Genomic DNA, 17,500 nt, shown 5'->3' with positions numbered 1-17,500 from the left:
CACAGAGTCAGAGGCACAGAGGCAGAGACACAGAGTCAGAGGCACAGAGGCAGAGACACAGAGTCAGAGGCAAAGAGGCAGAGACACAGAGTCAGAGACACAGAGGCACAGAGACACAGACACACAGAGACACAGACACACAGAGACAAAGAGGCACAGAGTCAGAGACACAGAGGCACAGAGGCACAGAGTCAGAGACACAGAGTCAGAGACACAGAGTCAGAGACACAGAGGCACAGACACATAAATACACAGAGACAAAGAGGCACAGAGGCACAGAGTCAGACATACAGAGACGAAGAGACACAGAGGCAGAGACACAGAGGCACAGAGACACAGAGACACCGAGGCAGAGGCACAGAGGCACAGAGTCAGAGACACAGAGTCAGAGACACAGAGGCACAGAGACACAGAGTCAGAGACACAGAGTCAGAGACACAGAGGCACAGAGGCAGAGACACAGAGGCACAGAGGCACAGAGTCAGAGACACAGAGGCACAGACACATAAATACACAGAGACAAAGAGGCACAGAGGCACAGAGGCACAGAGTCAGACATACAGAGACGAAGAGAAACAGAGGCAGAGACACAGAGGCACAGAGACACAGAGACACCGAGGCAGAGGCACAGAGTCAGAGACAGAGTCAGAGACACAGAGTCAGAGACACAGAGGCACAGAGTCAGAGACACAGAGGCACAGAGGCACAGAGGCAGAGACACAGAGTCAGAGACACAGAGGCACAGAGGCAGAGACACAGAGTCAGAGACACAGAGGCACAGAGTCAGAGACAAAGAGGCACAGAGGCACAGACACAGAGTCAGAGACACAGAGTCAGAGACACAGAGGCACAGAGACACAGAGACACAGAGTCAGAGACACAGAGGCACAGAGGCAGAGACACAGAGTCAGAGACACAGAGTCAGAGACACAGAGGCACAGAGACACAGAGACACAGAGTCAGAGACACAGAGGCAGAGACACAGAGGCACAGAGACACAGAGTCAGAGACACAGAGGCACAGAGACACAGAGGCACAGAGACACAGAGGCAGAGACACAGAGGCACAGAGACACAGAGTCAGAGACACAGAGGCACAGAGGCACAGAGACACAGAGGCACAGACACATAAATACACAGAGACAAAGAGGCACAGAGGCACAGAGTCAGAGACACAGAGTCAGAGACACAGAGGCACAGAGACACAGAGGCACAGAGTCAGAGGCAGATACACAGAGGCACAGAGACACAGAGTCAGAGACACAGAGGCACAGAGGCACAGAGGCACAGAGGCACAGAGACACAGAGTCAGAGACACAGAGGCACAGAGACACAGAGTCAGAGACACAGAGGCACAGAGGCACAGAGACACAGAGTCAGAGACACAGAGGCACAGAGACACAGAGACACAGAGGCAGAGACACAGAGGCACAGAGACACAGAGTCAGAGACACAGAGGCAGAGACACAGAGGCACAGAGACACAGAGTCAGAGAGACAGAGTCAGAGACACAGAGGCACAGAGACACAGACATAGAGACACAGAGTCAGAGACACAGAGACACAGACATAGAGACACAGAGACACAGGGACAGAGTCAGAGACACAGAGGCAAAGACACAGAGCCACAGAGCCACAGAGCCACAGAGACACAGAGACACAGAGTCAGAGACACAGAGACACAGACATAGAGTCAGAGACATAGACAGAGACACAGAGAGACAGAGAGACAGAGGGAGACACAGAGACACAAAGACAAAGAGACAGAAAGACAGAGAGACAGACTTCAGACAGACATATACAGTATATATCGTGGAGGTTTCATTTATGGGATAGGCCGGATGTCCCACTCTTTACTGTAGGCCATGATGTCCCACAGCAGAGTAACGGTAGCTCAACCAGCTGTTACTAATGATATTATCTATATACCTGTGGTATACCATGTTGTCCTCTCTGCAGGACATGTCCAACAGCAGAGTAACGGTAGCTCAACCAGCTGTTACTAATGATATTATCTATATACCTGTGGTATACCATGATGTCTCTCTCTGCAGGACATGTCCAACAGCAGAGTAACGATAGCTCAACCAGCTGTTACTAATGATATTATCTATATACCTGTGGTATACCATGTTGTCCTCTCTGCAGGACATGTCCAACAGCAGAGTAACGGTAGCTCAACCAGCTGTTACTAATGATATTATCTATATACCTGTGGTATACCATGTTGTTTTCTCTCTCACACTTCCGTGATATTGGGATGTGCACCAAGTAGTTGGGTTAGGGTTACACAGTTAGTACTTCTACGTCTCCTGCTCTCACGAAGAGTAATCAGTAAGAAAGGAGGGCGAGACCTTTAGAGGATGGAGACAGCGCTGCTCTCTTGATGGCGTACGTCTTCAGACATCTCTCGAACATGTCGTCCCAGAGCTCCACAATGCCGTCCTTCCCCCCCGTCACAAAGCCCTGCACACACAAGCAGCACTCAGCACCTTCCCACGCACCCACTACTCTGAATACGACAATACTCTGAATGTGATACACACTCAGAAACAGAAGTACCGTTGTGCACCTAAAAGGGTACAAATGCTTGTCCCAGGAGACAATTGTGTACCCTTCTCTTTCATTTTATACCCTTAAATTAGCCAAAAGGTACAGTTTTGAACTCGTAAAAAACAATACTGTATTGTAAAGGGGACATTAAAAAGTGCACCTGTAAGTACAGAGATGTTCTTTTGAATGTGTACAAGTCATGTAAACAGCATATTCAGTTTGGATATTCAGAATAAATCATTTTTTGGATGCATAATTTTCAGATGAAGACGTGTGTGATATTTCAGTATTATTCAGGTTTTAGAAGCATTCTTTGGACAAGTTTACAGTGCATTCAGAATCTGCGTCTCAATCAGGGTTTGTACGGCAGTTTGTGACAGTTTACAGCTTACGGTCAGCTCTGTGCGTTGCTATGGTTACTGGACACAAACCAAGCAGCCGACAGTTTGCAGGGCTGCGGTAGAGATGCTCGGCCAAAAGAAAAGGAGAAACAGCTACTTTTAAACAGAGTTGCAACGATTAGTCAATCGTCAGAGAAATAAATCTCCAACTACTTTAAAAATTGGTTAATTGTTAAAGTAATTTTTCATGCAAAATGATTGTTGTCACAGATTGTTCCAGCTGTTCCAGGTGTTGCAGCTGTTACTGTTGTGTCAAAATGTGATAAAATCTGGTTTAGAATTAAATTAAGGGCAAGCATATGATGTGTGCCTTTGAGGTATAGACAGGTGACGTCTTGTGTCTGTCAGAGAGGAGTCCTAGGTTCTCCTCCCCAAAGTCACATCACTGTATATGCAGTTGCCAGCTACAGAGTCAGAGGCTGGCACATGGCCAAAGCCTCAAGCAGTTGGCCAGGGAGATGCAAAGTCAGCTAAAAGAGAGCGGAGTCAGCAATATGACATCAACAAGGGACTTCCCTAAGAAGGAGGTCCTTAGACTCAAAAGTATCCAATTGGATTTTTAAGAAGCATGTCCTGAAAACTGTTATTGGGAGAAAGTCTCTTTTGGCAGATATAAGGTGACACCAGACAAAGAAATCTTCAGTAAGCTGTCCAGAACTTACTCGGGTTTTATGTGTGTTGAACTCTTTTCAAGCACATTAAAGCGTCCATATTATGCTCATTTTCTAGTTCATAACTGTATTTTAAGGTTGTACCAGAATAGGTTTACATGGTTTAATTATCAAAAAACACCATGTTTTGTTGTACTGCACAGCTCTCTCTCACTGCTGCAGATCCTCTTTTCACCTGGTTTCTGTTTTAGCTACAGAGTGAGACCTCTTTTCTTCTTCTTCTTCTGTACTATCTTTGATTGCACTCGCACATGCTCAGTAGCTCAGATGTAGATCATGTCAGGTAGCTCCATAGACAGTAAAAGAAAGGCTGTTTCTCCAACTTCAGTCAGTTACAAGGCAGGATTAGCTGGGAGACTTCTTCTAAACCAGGTAAGTAGTTCTTTTGTAGATTATGGTGAACTTGTGTGTGTTGTAGCAGTGCTAACGCTATTTGAAAAGGACGTTTGGGTCTGAGCCATTAATCTGGCCTTGGCGTCGGATCTATAATTCACAACAACATTACCTTGTCCAGGGAGCACATGGCGAACACAGGGCCGTCGTGGGCTTTGACGGTCTTGATGAGCGTGGTGTCTCTCCAGATGTAAACGTCTCCGTTAGTCGCTCCGGAGAACACCAGGTCCTCTGACCTGCCGTAACACGCCGACATCATCGTCTCCTGTTTCCCCAGGTTCCCGAAAATCCCCCGTTTGAACGTCAGACCGCCACCTGCAGGACCACAGCGGACCATCACTCATCCAAAAACAATAGAAGAGGGGAACAACATTTGATTTGTATGTATTGTTTATTCCGCTGATTTTTTAAATAAATTCTCTTCACCAGAATGTTTTTACAATTATTTTTCTAAATATATTCTGTGTGTCTGTGTAATTTGCAATTTTTTTTGCTGCTTTTGGAATTTCTTAATGCATTTTTTCGCTGTTAATTTTTACGCTTTTGAAGCATTGTTTTTACACTTTTTCTGACACCTTTTCTTTACACTTTTGAAATTAGGAATACTTTATTGATCCCTAGGGGTAACAGGTAAGGGTTACGTTATAGAAAAGGAATATATATAAACAGATAAATTATAAGAAAAGTAGCTATAAGACATTTAGTTGACCAATCAGTAGAATCTTCTTGTTGTTTAACTGATAACTTCTGAACTTCCTCTTCATCCACAGCACTAACCGGAGTATGAACAAGTGCTTCAGGTCAACAGGAAGTGAGGAAACAGGAAGTGAGGAAGAGGAAACCAAGTTTACCTGAATGTTGCCAGAACTTTATGTGTTTGATGCCGACAGTCACCAGTTTGTCCATCCTGAAGGGGTTGCTCTTCACCACAAACGTTTTCTCTTTATGACCCCTAAAGGAACAGAAACCAGCTTAAAGTCTGCTCATAGTTTCAGATTTTATTATTATCAACGAGAAATCTCATGTTCAGACTCAAAACAACATGTTAGTCCGTCTCTCAAAACTGTGACTTGCTGACTGTCTGTCTCTCTCAGCTCCAATATTTCACTCTTACGCAGATGATACACAGCTCTATCTGTCTTCCAACAGGAAGATGAAAAGGTTGGAAAGGTGAACAGATAAACAGGTTAATGCGTAAAAAGGTAAAAGGGTAAACAGGTGTACCTGGCCTTGGCCAGCCTCTCTCCTTTCTTCCAGTCCCAGATGACAATGGAGTGAAATTCATCGATTCCCACGGAGATCAAACTCTTTCCGTCCGCTGAGACAGAAAGAGAATGAAATACAAGATGCAAGATATACAAGAGAGACAAGATAAAAAAGATGAGATAAAGAGACTTTCACATTAGAAGCTGCATTTAAAAAACCTCACACACAAAAAATCTTCTTAATGTGACTCTCACTTCTTTATAAACTGAATCTGTCAACACACGCTGATTCAGGGATGAAAAATGGTGCTAACTGTTCATAAAAGGTAAATTATAGTTTACAGATGATGGTTTGCGGTATAGAGGCGGTACATCAGCCGCGTTGATCAGTCTACAGACTTCTGCAGTTGGGTAAGCAAGGAATTCTTCTGTTGATTTCTTCCCATGAAGCCAACATGGAAACAATTTTAGTTTACCTTACTTTAACTTAAAAGGTAACTTTGTTTTTTTTCAACCTTGACCCCATTTTCCCATGTTTTGGTCTTGGTTCGTCTTTCCACTGTTCCAACCATCACCACTCTGGTTTGGTTGAAATAAACCCTTAATTCACCCATTTACATGTGGAGATATGCTGGCTCTATACACGCTAAAAGTCCTGATAATTTACATGGAGTCTGGTGGAGATATGCTGGCTCTATACAGACTAAAAGTCCTGATTATTTACATGGAGTCTGGTGGAGATATGCTGGCTCTATACACGCTAAAAGTCCTGATTATTTACATGGAGTCTGGTGGAGATATGCTGGCTCTATACACGCTAAAAGTCCTGATTATTTACATGGAGTCTGGTGGAGTTTGGTGATGGTGATTTCGGGGCTGTTTCATGTTAAACTAAAAGGATCTTACTCTTTAACTAAAAGGTCTATCTCTGTAGGGATCCATCCCATAATGTTGTCAGACACTTAGAATAATAATCTGAGTCTGTCAGCGGCAAAAACAGAACTTTTAGTGGACTCTAACTGATGCTGAACATTAGTCCTGTAGGGTTACATTGCAGCCCGGTTCACGGCTGCCGGTTACAGAGTTCTCGCTTGATACTGGACACATTTCAAAGATTGTTGTTCCCATCAGACACTTAGACACACAAACAAAGTTACCCTTTAAGTTTAGTAACTGTAACTTCTTTCTGTCAGCTGCTGTGCACTCTGCTACTGCTGACAGTAGAGGTGTGGGAAAAATCGATACGGCATAGTATCGCCATACTTTCCGTGACAATACTGTATCAATACACAAAGCCAATGATTGATCTATTATTATATATGTGTTGGTCAGTTTGTCCGCTGGACAATCCCATTTTGCAACAATACAATTGAAGTGAGATGAACAAACAGAAATGTATCTTTTTAGGTAAAACAGATGTTGACAAAGTTTCTTTTTGGGGACATCATTTGAAACTGGAAAAAAGGTAATAAATTGGAATAAATTGCCATATATCGCAGAATATTGCAATATGTTCAAAATCGCAATAATATCGTATCGTGACATAAGTATCGTGATGGTATCGTATTTTGAGGCCTCTGGTGATTCCCACCCCTAGCTGACAGACGGCAGAGATGTTTAAAAATAAAATGAGATATTCGAATACTGATTTGGATTTGGATTACCATGGCAACGTACCTGTGAACTCCAGAGCACACACCCCTCTGCTGTGGTGTCCCTTCAGCAGCGACAGACACTTCAGAGTCTGGACGTCCCAGACGTGGACGGCCGGGTCTCTGCCAACCTTAACACACAGACAGCCAATTAGAGTCACTCTCACGCAGTCTGATGCCAACACGCTGCGCTCTGATTGGCCGGGGGGCGTACCTGAGCGGAGGCCACGTAGTCTTTGAGCGGGTGCACGGTGAGGCTGAGGATGTCGTCGTCGTGGCCGAGATAAAACCTCTGACTGTGCTGCAGGCGGCTGTAGACGACGGCCACGGCCGCCACGTGGTACACCACCTCGCCGCTCTGACTGTAGAACAGGTTGTTACGGCAGTCAAAGCCCCGGTACCTGCAGGAAACAGGAAGCATAACCGCCACAATAAAGGTCACTTCATACAGAAAAAAAGAGTCCTGCAGCAGGAGTACGGAGGATGTTGCTGCTTTGTTTTTAGCTCCGATAGTTTTGGAGAAAGATTGGTGTCTGTTTTTACCCGTGAACAAACTGCAGACGAAGCCCCTCCTCTGGAGCTTTCTGACGCTTCAGGGAACCAATCAGCTTCTTCCTGAGCTGAGGAAGGTCCTCCTTGTACACCTGCAGAGAGAGAGAGACAGGACAGTCAGAAAGACAGGCAGGCAGGCAGGTAGGCAGGCAGGCAGATAGGCAGGCAGACAGACAGGCAGACAGACAGACAGACCTGACGTTCGTAGCTGGTCTGAGCTTCCTGTTCGATGTCCGAGTCGAGCTCCGGGACGTCCGACACATCTGAGTCCGACTCGCCGCTGTTGGAGTCGGCGTAACCCTCTGAAACAACAGGGAAACATCTCGTTAATACTACTTTCAATTTGACTGAAAATCTTTATCTAAAATCACAAAACTGAGGAAATATATCTGCATAAAAGTGACACATTGTTTAATAGTTTCCATTTTTCTGACATTTTTGTCAACTATTAAATACATTTTCAACTATTCTGATAATCAATTAATCAGTTTGATTTGATTTTTTTATGATAAAACAGGTAAACTAGTGCAATATCAGCGTGTTAAATGTGAATATTGTTCTAGTTTCTTCTCTCCTCTGGGACAGGAAACTGAATATGTTTGAGTTGTGGACAAAACAAGACATTTGAGGACGTCATCTTGGGCTTCGGGACACTGATCCACATTTTAGAGACAGAACTACTCATCCATTCATCCAGAAGATAATCCACATATTAATCCACCGTGAAGATAATCGTTATAATTGCAGCCAGAAGTAGTAACCCTCGGCGTTACCTTGGAGGAGGGGCTCCAGGACGCCGTTCATGACACCCTCGGGCAGGAAGCGCCACTGGAAGACAGCGTGGTCGGCGCCACCAGTGCTGACGACCCACTGCAGGTCGTTGGACCAGCGGACGTTGGTCACATGGGCAGAGTGGCCGATGTACTTCTTGAACTTGGCTCCTGTTGGAGGAAGAAGACGCAGAGAGTTTACAGAGTAAAAACAAGACGCAGTTTGGTCCGACAGCTGCGAGAAACAACTCTGCTACAGTGAACATTTGATCAAATCTGAATCCTTTAGAAACCCTTATCCAATCTGTTTGGCTTCAGCTGACAACATTTGACAAGCATTTAACATTGTGAATCGGGTTGAGTACCGAAACCAGTTTGAATGACAATGCAGATTTTGGATAGATATCTGACTGCTCTAGCTTTTCCAATATTTTAGACACTGATATGGTGATAGTAATGGTTCAAAATGATGTGAAAAATAGACAAAATACAAAGAGACACAAAATATATGGGGAAACTGCTTTTTTATAAAACAAATATGAACAAATATGCACACCTATGTCTTCCACAAACTGAGGGAAAATTATGTATGCCGAATCAAAACGTGAATGCTATAGGCTCCAACATTGCTGTTGTGATTGGTATAAAGAAATGCCAATAAACCAGAGCACATTTTTCTCCCATCCTGGAATGCTAGCCAGACCTTCCTCCGCAGCGCTGTGGAGGAGGGTCTAGCCATAAGAGACTTGTAACTAACTATTTGTACAGGACAATAATAGACTTATAATAGACTTCCGACCCGGGTTCCTCTAACTGAAATGAAGTGAAGGTTTGGCGGTTCCCTGAGAGATTGCAGACTGACCTTTCTTGAGGCAAGGGAAGCGGAAGAGTTTGACGAGGCCGAGGTCGTCCCCGGTCACCAGCGCCGCGCTGCTGTAGTTGGCGTCCACAGAGTTCACGTTGGTGGCGTTGGAGTATTTTGGCCAGATGCCGTTCACCTCCGAGCCGATGACGCCGGTCCACGTCATCCAATGGATCCCCTTCGCCTCCTCTTTAGGAACCAGCTTCCCCGCTGCAGGACACAGGAAACAGGACACAGGAGTCAGGACACAAGACACAGGACACAGGACACAGGACACAGGACACAGGACACAGGACACAGGAAACAGGAAACAGGAAACAGGACACAAGACACAAGACACAGGACACAGGAGTCAGGACACAGGACACAGGACACAAGACACAAGACACAGGAGTCAGGACACAGGAGTCAGGACACGGGACACGGGACACGGGACACGGGACACGGGAGTCAGGAGTCAGGAGTCAGGACACAGGATACAGGAGTCAGGAGTCAGGAGTCAGGAGACAGGACACAGGACACAGGAAACAGGAAACAGGATACAGGAGTCGGGACACAGGACACAGGACACAGGACACAGGACACAGGACACAGGATACAGGGCAAAGGACACAGGACACAGGACACAGGAGTCAGGAGTCAGGACACAAGACACAAGACACAAGACACAGGACACAAGACACAGGACACAGGACACAGGAGTTAGGACACAGGAGTCAAGACACAAGACACAGGAGTCAGGAGTCAGGAGTCAGGAGTCAGGACACAGGACACAGGACACGGGACACGGAACACGGGAGTCAGGAGTCAGGACACAGGACACAGGACACAGGACACAGGACACGGGACACGGGAGTCAGGACACAGGACACAGGACACAGGACACAGGACACAGGACACAGGATACAGGATACAGGATACAGGGCAAAGGACACAGGACACAGGATACAGGGCAAAGGACACAGGACACAGGACACAGGACACAGGACACAGGACACAGGGTAAAGGACACAGGACACAGGACACAGGACACAGGTGTGACACAGGCTGCCGTCACGGTAGCGATGCGCTACCTGTTTTAATCTCAAAGACTGAGTGAAGAATGTTGCTTGTACATGTTTGTTTGACTGTCTATGTCCGGTTATTTATACTGGTTTTATATTGTCTGTCATTTATCGAATTCCCTGTATTAATCCCGTAGTTTTGTGCACAAATTTTTAACATCTATTGCTGCGGTGATTTACTATTTGATAGGCTTAGCTAAATGCATTTATCATAGTTTGTTTAAAAGCTATAGATTGTCACAAACATGACTTGTGGTGTATTATATTTTACAGCCAACAAGATACCTTGTGGCTGTGGTTAATGGTAATACCTATTGTATAAATTATATGTTGTATCTATTTAGATTGTTGTATATTTATGTGTGCTGTATGAAGCCATTACGGCCTACTCACCTGAGCCACCCCTGAGTTTTACAGGTTGGTATGTTCCAATTTGAGGGGTGGCGTCAGGCTATATAGGGTGGCCATGTGTTTGCTCAGGAAAGGAGAGCTGGAGTATACGTGAAGGTAGTAGGACGTAAGTCTGCTGGAGGATCTCCACGTTAAACCTGATTTAAGGTCTACTATAGCGAATAGTGGTGTATTTATACTTTTGATTGTTTTGACTTAAGTCAATTTGAATTTTATCTTTTTTTGAAAGTGCTTTTTGGTTACTTTCCTTAATTTTGTTAATTCTTTCTATTGTCATTTTTTCTTATGGACCTTACTTGGGTCATTGATAATAAAGCCCATCATTTTTTTCACATCACCTTTGCCTCACCTTGAGTGTTAATACCTGCTCAAGGCTACTCTCCGCATCTACCTTCAACAACAGGACACAGGACACAGGACACAGGGCAAAGGGCAAAGGACACAGGACACAGGAGTCAGGAGTCAGGACACAGGAGTTAGGACACAGGAGTCAGGACACAGGACACAGGACACAGGGCAAAGGACACAGGGCAAAGGACACAGGCCAATGGCAAAGTGCAAAGTGCAAAGGACAAAGGACACAGGACAAAGGACACAGGACAAAGGACACAGGACACAGGACACAGGACATAGGACACAGGGCAAAAGGCAAAAGGCAAAGGGAAAAGGACAAGGACAAGGGGGAAAAGTAGCAGAAGATATTCCTTTTTAAACCCAAACTGGCAGTGGAAATGTAGCCTTATACAGGGTCCCTCCAGGATTCTCAGAGTTAGTCCTTTTTTTCACATCGCTTATGAACGCCATCACAATTATTATTGGCTTTTAAAGAAACTTGGGACGCCCAGCTGCCGTTACACGCCTCTGAGTGATTTGGTACCTGGCATCCTGTAGAAGAGGCGCTCTCCGACGCCGTCGTTGGTCTGCAGGAAGCGGCTGTCCACCGACCAGTCCAGGTGGGTGATGAAGGACGCCGAGCGGCTGCACTCGCCCACCTTCTTGTAGCGCTGGCCGACAGCGTAGACGTCCACTAGCCCGTCGTTTGACCCCACCGCCAGGAAGGAACCATCCGGGGAAAACTTCAGCTCGTGGATTACCTCCTTCCTGTCCTTGATATGCACCACCTCCGTCATGTCCCTGGAGAAAAACCTTGTTACCTCAAGTTCCTCAAGTTTGTTCACATTTTTCAATGCTATAGGGGCTATTCTGCTCTGTGTACAGGTTAGTTTAGCAGATATCTAACATTAGACCCTTGAAGTAAAGACCCAGGAAACCAGAGTAGAGTGTATGGCTTTTAGTTATCTTTCCATTTTTTGAAAAGACTTAGACCTTTACAGAGTGGGCTGTTTCATGTTAAACTAAAAGGACCTTAATCTTTAACTAAAAGGTCTATCTCTGTAGGGATCCATCCCATAATGTGTGTGTAATAATCTGAGTCTGTCAGCGGCAACAACAGAACTTTTAGTGGACTCTAACTGCTGCTGAACATTAGTCCTGTAGGGTTACATTACAGCGTGGTTCTGGTTTAATACTGGACCAGTTTCACAGATTGTTGTTCCATCAGACACTCAGACACTCAGCACTATTGTTTGGTTCGGTATAAGTGAGGTCACCTGACACGCAGCACAGTGAAGGATCCGTCCTTCATGCCCAGAGCAAGTTGAGAGCCGTCGTTGTTGAAGGAAACACTGCGGACGGACTCCTCCATGTTACAGCGAGCCAGCAGAGTGTGGTCAGGGAGACTCCACAGCCTGAGAGACAGACAGGCAGGCAGGCAGGCAGACATATTTTCAGATTGTGAAAGCATCAAAAAATACCATGTAAAGCCTAGTACAGTCGTTTCTTGGACGTTTTTTTAATTAATTAATTAATTTAGTAAAGAATTAATCTTAGCAGTAAGCGTGTCTTGGACTGACCTGACGGAGCGGTCGTCGCTCCCGGTGACTGCGACCGGCTGTTTGGGGTGCAGGTCGAGCGCCCACAGCTCCCCCTCACTGTGTCCCTGCATCAGCAGAACCGGTTTGTCCCGGTCCCGCACCATCACCTCGAAGATCTCACTGTCCTGTGTCCCTGCCAGGATCCGGTCTGCTTTCCAGCAAACACTGCGGATCGACACGCCTGAAACAGAAAACACAAACTGAATGGACGCACACTGGATCAACAGTCAGAGAGGAAACGTCTAGCTTCACATGTGTTTGTTGTGGTTTGGTTGTGTAGAAGATAATGAATTACCCAACAGATTTTAGTCTCTTCTTATATGTATATTTTATGTATATTTTTTTATTTAAAGGTCCCATGGCATGAAAATGTCACTTTATGAGGTTTTTTAACATTAATATGAGTTCCCCAAGCCTGCCTATGGTCCCCCAGTGGCTAGAAATGGTGATAGGTGTAAACCGAGCCCTGGGTATCCTGCTCTGCCTTTGAGAAAATGAAAGGTCAGATGGGCCAATTAGGAATCTTCTCCTTATGAGGTCATAAGGAGAAAGGTTACCTCCCCTTTCTCTGCTTTGCCCGCCCAGAGAATTTGGCCCACCCATGAGAGAGAGACATCATGGCTTTCAAACGAGCAAAGTGGCAGTTGGTCAAGGCCCCCCCATCTTGTCCTCAATAGCTACAGACACAGAAATGGCACATCCTAAGGAAAGCTCATTGTGGGACTGGCTCTAGTGGCTGTAATTCTGCACCAAGGCTGAATTTCGGGAAAGAGACTTCAGATACAGTATTAGAGGACCACTAAGGTCTATATAAAAGAGACTTCAGATACAGTATTAGGGGACCACTAAGGTCTATATAAAAGAGACTTCAGATACAGTATTAGGGGACCACTAAGGTCTATATAAAAGAGACTTCAGATACAGTATTAGGGGACCACTAAGGTCTATATAAAAGAGACTTCAGATACAGTATTAGGGGACCACTAAGGTCTATATAAAAGAGACTTCAGATACAGTATTAGGGGACCCCTAAGGTCTATATAAAAGAGACTTCAGATACAGTATTAGGGGACCACTAAGGTCTATATAAAAGAGACTTCAGATACAGTATTAGGGGACCACTAAGGTCTATATAAAAGAGACTTCAGATACAGTATTAGGGGACCACTAAGGTCTATATAAAAGAGACTTCGGATACAGTATTAGGGGACCACTATGGCCTATATAAAAGAGACTTCAGATACAGTATTAGGGGACCACTAAGGTCTATATAAAAGAGACTTCAGATACAGTATTAGGGGACCACTAAGGCCTATATAAAAGAGACTTCAGATACAGTATTATGGGACCACTAAGGTCTATATAAATGCATCCAAAGAGCACCATGTCATGGGACCTTTAATAGTTCACAACTGTTTGATTAATTTGGCAGCTCTACTTGACAGGGCTGGAAGCTAGAGTTGCAAGTGTAGCGGCAAGAATGTGATCCCTCACTGGCTTGCCAGCAATTCAACAAAGCTAATAATTTACTGAATCAAAAAGCCACAACAATAATAACAGATTGTTTAATTCTGACCTTTGTATCCCGTCTCGGCCTCTCGCAGGTCGATCTTGGTGATGGGTTTAAAGTCGACGTCCCACAGTCTGATGCAGCCGTCTCGTCCTCCTGTGGCGAATCCTTCCTCGCAGGCGTGCATGCTGAAGATCCCGGCCTGAAAAACACATCACAAACAAACAACAATGTCTAATCGGTCCTGCTGCTCTCGCCGCCCGCCAAGTCGGAAACTACATTCAGGATCTCTAATCTGAAACTCACAATGTGACATTAGCAACAGAAAAACACCTGGGATCCACTTTTGGTTTCGTGCATTTCTGAATTTATTTCTTATAACTTTATTCTGAGACTTTATTTGACCTTCAGATTTTTTTTTATTGTGTATATTCCTTCTTAATGACAATTTATTCATGTATTATGTGTTATGTCTTTTAACAGGGCTTAATTAATTTAAAAATATGTTTTCATTGCAGATTGACTCTTTCTGTTGTTGATCAAAATCAAACAATCAGAATCAGAAAAGGGTTTATTGCCACAGTCAACTTACATGGGATTTGCCTTGCTGTTTGGTGCATACATAAATAAACATATTGGACATTAATATGAAATAAACTATAAATACAGAAACAAATATATATGAAATAGCAGTTTAGTCCAGAAAAAGGAACCGTGTGTACCCCATGTGCAGCCTGTACAGTCCTGATCAGAGTGATTCCTCTCCACACATACACGTCTCCGTTCAGAGCTCCGGAGTACGTCAGCTCGTCCTTGGCTGCAGAAACACACAGGATGGTCTGGAGGTCGCCCGTCTTCCCAAAGATCCCTCGCTTCGGAGTCAGAGCGTTCCCACACAGAGTCCAGAACTACGGACACAATTCATTGTTTTTGTGTCATATCAGACATCTCGTGAAGCAAATGTATTTTTATACTTTATATCTGAATCAAGCACTTGAAACAACAACTCTCCAGGTAGTAAATGATGAACTTGATTTAAACCTGTCTCACCTTGATGTGTTTGACTCCACAGCTGACCAGACGGCCGGACTGAAAAGGATCCCAGGCCACATCAAAGATCTGCACAACAGAAAGGAAAGGAATCAACTTCATTTCTGGAGCACATTTCAAAACCAGAGTATCCAAAGTTCCCAGAATCCCTATAGTTCCCAGAGACCCTATAGTTCCCAGACTCCCTAGAGTTCCTAGAGTTCCCAAAGTCTCTAAAGCCTATAATGTCGTCAGAGTACTTAAAGTTTCCAGCGTCCCCAAAGTTGTCACAGTTCCTAGAGTTCCCAGAGTACTTAAGAGTCACCAGAGTCCCTATAGTTCCCAGAGTTGCTATAGTTCCCAGAGTCCCTATAGTTCCCAGAGTCACCAGAGTCCCTATAGTTCCTAGAGTCCCTATAGTTCCCAGACTCCCTATAGTTCCCAGACTCCCTATAGTTCCCAGAGTCACTAGAGTCCCTATAGTTCCCAGACTCCCTAAAGTTCCCAGAGTCGCCAGAGTCCCTATAGTTCCCAGAGACCCTATAGTTCGCAGAGTCCCTATAGTTCCCAGACTCCCTATAGTTCCCAGAGTGCCCAGACTCCCTATAGGGACCAGACTCCCTATAGTTCTCAGACTTCCTATAGTTCCCAGAGTGCCCAGACTCCCTATACGGACTAGACTCCCTATAGTTCCCAGACTTCCTATAGTTCCCAGACTTCCTATAGTTCCCAGAGACCCTATAGTTCCCAGAGTGCCCAGACTCCCTATAGTTCCCAGAGATGCTATAGTTCCCAGACTCCCTATAGTTCCCAGAGTCACTAGAGTCCCTATAGTTCCCAGACTCCCTATAGTTCCCAGAGTTGCCAGAGTCCCTATAGTTCCCAGAGACCCTATAGTTCCCAGAGTCCCTATAGTTCCCAGACTCCCTATAGTTCCCAGACTCCCTATAGTTCCCAGAGTGCCCAGACTCCCTATAGGGACCAGACTCCCTATAGTTCCCAGACTCCCTATAGTTCCCAGAGACCCTATAGTTCCCAGAGTGCCCAGACTCCCTATAGTTCCCAGAGATGCTATAGTTCCCAGACTCCTCTTTTTTTTTTCTTTTTTTCCTTTCGCTTTTTTCCTTTTTTTTTCTTTCTTTCGGTTGTTTTGGGGGGCGGTCCCTTCCGTTTGGGGGGTTGGGGGGCCCTTTTGGGGGGGGGGGGGCTTCGCCCCCCCCCCCTTTCCCCCCCCCCCTTCCTTGGGGTGCGCGGGGGGCCTCTCTCTTGGGGGGGGGCCCCGCCCCCCCGTCGCCCCCTGGGGTTCCCAGAGTCCCTATAATTTCCAGGTGCTTCAGAGGAAATAAAAGTTGGAGCATTATGAATAATCTAGTCCACAGATATAATTAAACTGATTTTTTCTTTTTACAAATAAACCAAAAGAATATGAGGACGATGTTGGGCAGAGAATAAGAATATATATTATTATATTATTATCCTACCCTCTAAAAAATAAGCCAGGTTTGAATTGAAATCTATTACTTTGTTTACAAGATATTTTGTCCATCCTGATCTACAGAGGAAACCATCAAGTGCCCCCTGGACGGAAAAACCAAAACTCAGTGGAGACGCTGTTGATTCCAGCCGTAAAGAATTCATAATCAGTTTCTGATTGATTTTGGTTAAACTCAAACTCTGAAGCTCTGAAATTTAAAGCATTAACTGGACTGAAAGCAAAAAAAAACTAAAGTAAGATAAGATCTAAAAAGAAAAAACTTAAAAGATATTAAGCATAAACAAAACATTAAAAATGATTATAAAGCAAAGCATTCAGGGAGGGTTGAACGCTGTAACTTGTGTTTCAGCTCCGAACGCTTGCACATGAAGAGTCAGCGTGAATGAACGAAGAGCCGTACTCTGTCCGAGTGTCCTGTTGCCGTGGCGAGGACTCGTCCTCTCCTCCAATCCCAAACACACAGAGTGTTCTTGGCGTCCAGACCGACCGACACCAGCCGCTACGAAAACACATGAGAGTTGAGTAAGATCCATTTTATGTTTTTTATAACTTTTATTTATCAAGTGTAAGACACAGACATGAAGTGCATACAGGAATACAATGGCTTTTCTTTTTTATGAACTTAAATGAACAACATCGTTTTAGGGTGAACAAGATCCATTTAGTTTGTTTACTAATCCAGAGGTAAACAAACACGTAGCTCCACCAACCACCAACACTCGGACCACAGGATTGGACGATGATAGCAGTCGTAGTGACGTAATTCAATCAGTATGATATGATATATTGGAGTTCCTCAAGGCAGCATCCTGGGGCCTCAAGTGTTCCCAAAATTAGAATTCATATGTTCAACAATTATTTGCATTATCAATTAATCTATTGTTTACTTTCTAGTCCAAACTTTGAAAGTTTTGAGAAAAAAAGTCTAAATATTTTGAGTTAACAGTCAGTTGAGTGTACAGACAACTATCCCTGGAATACTGTGGTACTGAAGAAAAGT

The 17,500-nt window shown here is 44.8% G+C and overlaps 1 protein-coding gene across 1 annotated transcript in view; it reads right to left on the bottom strand.

Annotated features, from left to right (window-relative positions):
• Nucleotides 1-17,500, bottom strand: part of LOC120561285 (echinoderm microtubule-associated protein-like 6) — a 48,500-nt gene that overhangs the window by 24,858 nt on the left and 6,142 nt on the right. Inside the window, exons 3-19 of the mRNA XM_039804339.1 lie at nt 16,901-16,999; nt 15,027-15,095; nt 14,699-14,884; nt 14,043-14,178; nt 12,446-12,647; nt 12,143-12,280; nt 11,410-11,666; nt 9,058-9,267; nt 8,199-8,366; nt 7,621-7,727; nt 7,417-7,517; nt 7,088-7,274; nt 6,899-7,004; nt 5,241-5,334; nt 4,868-4,968; nt 4,129-4,331; nt 2,353-2,464 (exon numbers count right to left, since the gene is read on the bottom strand). Of these exons, the coding sequence (XP_039660273.1) occupies nt 2,353-2,464; nt 4,129-4,331; nt 4,868-4,968; nt 5,241-5,334; nt 6,899-7,004; nt 7,088-7,274; nt 7,417-7,517; nt 7,621-7,727; nt 8,199-8,366; nt 9,058-9,267; nt 11,410-11,666; nt 12,143-12,280; nt 12,446-12,647; nt 14,043-14,178; nt 14,699-14,884; nt 15,027-15,095; nt 16,901-16,999 (2,476 nt within the window). The remainder of the gene's footprint in view (nt 1-2,352; nt 2,465-4,128; nt 4,332-4,867; nt 4,969-5,240; nt 5,335-6,898; nt 7,005-7,087; nt 7,275-7,416; nt 7,518-7,620; nt 7,728-8,198; nt 8,367-9,057; nt 9,268-11,409; nt 11,667-12,142; nt 12,281-12,445; nt 12,648-14,042; nt 14,179-14,698; nt 14,885-15,026; nt 15,096-16,900; nt 17,000-17,500) is intronic.

The sequence above is a fragment of the Perca fluviatilis genome, chromosome 1 (assembly GCF_010015445.1).
Source record: "Perca fluviatilis chromosome 1, GENO_Pfluv_1.0, whole genome shotgun sequence".
NCBI classification, from domain to species: domain Eukaryota; kingdom Metazoa; phylum Chordata; class Actinopteri; order Perciformes; family Percidae; genus Perca; species Perca fluviatilis.
The sequence above is the reverse complement of the archived record's forward strand: the minus strand, read 5'-3'. Positions and strand labels throughout refer to the sequence as shown.